The sequence below is a fragment of the Triticum urartu genome, chromosome 2A (assembly GCF_056163025.1).
Source record: "Triticum urartu cultivar PI428250 chromosome 2A, HENAU_Tu73, whole genome shotgun sequence".
Taxonomy (NCBI): Eukaryota; Viridiplantae; Streptophyta; class Magnoliopsida; order Poales; family Poaceae; genus Triticum; species Triticum urartu.
In genome coordinates this window covers 440,172,040-440,174,538 of record NC_141874.1, presented here as the reverse complement: position 1 = coordinate 440,174,538, position 2,499 = coordinate 440,172,040, and the positions used below count along the sequence as shown (strand labels likewise).

Here is a 2,499-nt window from a genome sequence, read left to right as displayed (position 1 = left end):
GTTGGCGCAACTTCCTAGCTCCAGAACTTAGCCGCGTAGGCAGACTTAGTCGAAAAGTAGTCGTTCGCCTCCCAAGCCCAGGAAACCGAGTCTTGTGTTCCCTCTCGAAGGGACTCTTCGTGAACTACAGCCCAGAGGCCCAAGTATTCTTGGAGGAGGGTCGGTGTGAGTTTAGGTCCAATATCATGTGCCCAGCTTCCCTCAGAGAGAGCCCGATGCACCGTTTGCGCTGCTCGAGTCTTGCTACACACTTTCTTATAGATGTTTGGAGCAATTTCCTGGACTCTACACTCGTGCAACCACCTATCCTCCCAGAAGAAAGTGTTCTTTCCATCTCCCACCGTAGCTACAGCCGCGGCCTGGAAAAGTTGCATCTATTCCTTCGGGACATTAATGTTAAACTCAGCCCAGGGTCTAATGTGGTCAGAGCGCTGCAACCACGGCCATTTTGCTTGCATTGTCGTGTTTAGCTAGGCCAAGTTGGGGACGCCGAGTCCACCCGCCCACACGAGTGCACAGACCAAATCCCAAGCTACCTTGCATTCGCCTCCATTTGCTCTATCCTTGGCACACCAGAGGAAGCCGTGGCAGATTTTGTTCATTGCAGAGATTGTCTTTTGCGGGATGTCAAGTGCCAGCATTGCGTGGAGCGGGATGGCGCAGAGAACTGACTTGATTAGGAGGAGTCCGCTCTTGGGCATGGCATCAACTTTCCACCTTGGCAGGGCTACGGCCATCTGATCCACCAAGCCCGAGAGCTGGGTGGCCGACTGCTTGCGAATGGTGAGAGGTAATCTGAGGTATCTGCAAGGGAAGGCGCCGCTCGGGCAGCCAATTGTCGCTAGAACCCTCTCCCAAGTGTCAGCAGGGCATCGAATGGGGTAGGCTGCACTCTTGTGCATGTCTACCTACAGTCCGGAAGCCTAACCGAACAGCCACAAGAGTGAGGAACATGTTTGGATGTCTTGGATGTTGGGCTTGACAAAGATCATGACATCATCCATGAACATTGAGAGATGGTGTTCCATTCCTCTCCGTGCTAAAGGGGACATGACTCCTCTCGAGGTAGCAAGCTCGAACATCTGTTGCAGTGGCTCCATAATCAAAATGAAGAGCATCGGCGAAAGTAGGGCGCCCTGTCGCAGTCCTTTGCAGTTGTATATTGGCCTTCCCGGAGTGCATTGACCATGATTCTAGTTGATGAGGTGTACAAGAGCCCACAGATCCACGCTGTCCACTTTGGCCCAAAGCCCATGGCATGTAGGACTTCGATGAGGAATGGCCAGTGAACAGCGTCAAAAGCTTTGGAGATATCAAGCTTTATCATTGCTACTGGTTCTCTTAGAGCATGGAGGCGACGCGTCGTGCATTGCACAAGCATGAAACTATCATGTATAGACCGTCCTTTAACAAAAGAACTTTGGTGTTTGCCCACTAGGGATGGCAGGTACGGAGTTAGTCTGGTGGCCAAAGCTTTGCCAAAGATCTTGATCGCACCGTGCACCAGGCTCACTGGCTGGAAATCTCGGATATCCACCGCTCTGTTCTTCTTCGGGAGGAGAGTAACAATTGTTTTGTTGATCGAGGGAATCCCTCTCATGTCCCCATTGTAGAAATGTGCAAACGCATTCATGATGTCTCCCTTTATGATGCTCCAGCAGTGGGCAAAGAATCGGCCCGTGAATCCATCCGGCCCTGATGCTTTGTCTGGTGTCATTCCTTTGACGACTCTTTCTATCTCCTCTTTGGTGAATGGCTCTTCCAGGTAGCTCAGGTTGAGGGAGGGAAGGTGAAGCGTGTTGAGATCTAAAGTGTGAGCCTTGGATTGAATCTCCCCAAGTGCATGGGTGAAGTGGGCATCAACCTCATTCATGATCTCCTCCTGGCTGGTAGCAATGATGTCGCCCCTCCGTATAGTTGAGATGAAATTCTTTCTCTGTCGATGACGAGCATGCTGATGAAAAAAGAAAGTGCTGGTGTCTCCTTCTCAAAGGGTGAGCATTCTAGATTGCTGCCTTGCAATCGATCTCTCAAGGGATCAAAGGCCCAACCGCTTCTTCTTGAGGGTCTTGCACAGACTTGATTTGGTAGGTGAAAGGGTTTGCATGTCCATCGCCTTGTCAAGTCTGAATATAACTTCCATGGCAATGGCGATCTGAAGTTTAATGTTGCCGATCCGCTGATCACTCCATTGCTTGAGTTTCTTCGCTGTTGCGCACAACTTCATGTCAAACACCACAAAGGGATTGCCTCCTTGAGGTACTAAGGGCCATGCCATGGCCATCGTCTCTGAAAAACCGTCCAGTTTGGTCCAGAAAGCTTCAAACTTGAAGCGTCGTCCCACATGAAGATCGACATTCGCATCCAGCAAGAGGAGGCAGTGATCTGAGACCGAGGAGCCCAGAGCCGTGAGCTGACATGTCGGGTATAGCTCTTCCCAGCAAGTGATGCTGGAAACATGGTCAATTTTCTCAAGTGTTGCCTCAGCTCTCTCGTTTG

At 50.9% G+C, this 2,499-nt stretch overlaps 1 protein-coding gene across 1 annotated transcript; it reads right to left on the bottom strand.

Moving 5' to 3' along the window:
* Positions 1-470: 470 nt before the first annotated feature.
* Positions 471-902, bottom strand: LOC147985393 (uncharacterized). Its single transcript, XM_087541547.1, has one exon. It carries the CDS (start codon positions 900-902, stop codon positions 471-473), a length of 432 nt encoding a protein of 143 aa, XP_087397673.1.
* Positions 903-2,499: the final 1,597 nt, after the last annotated feature.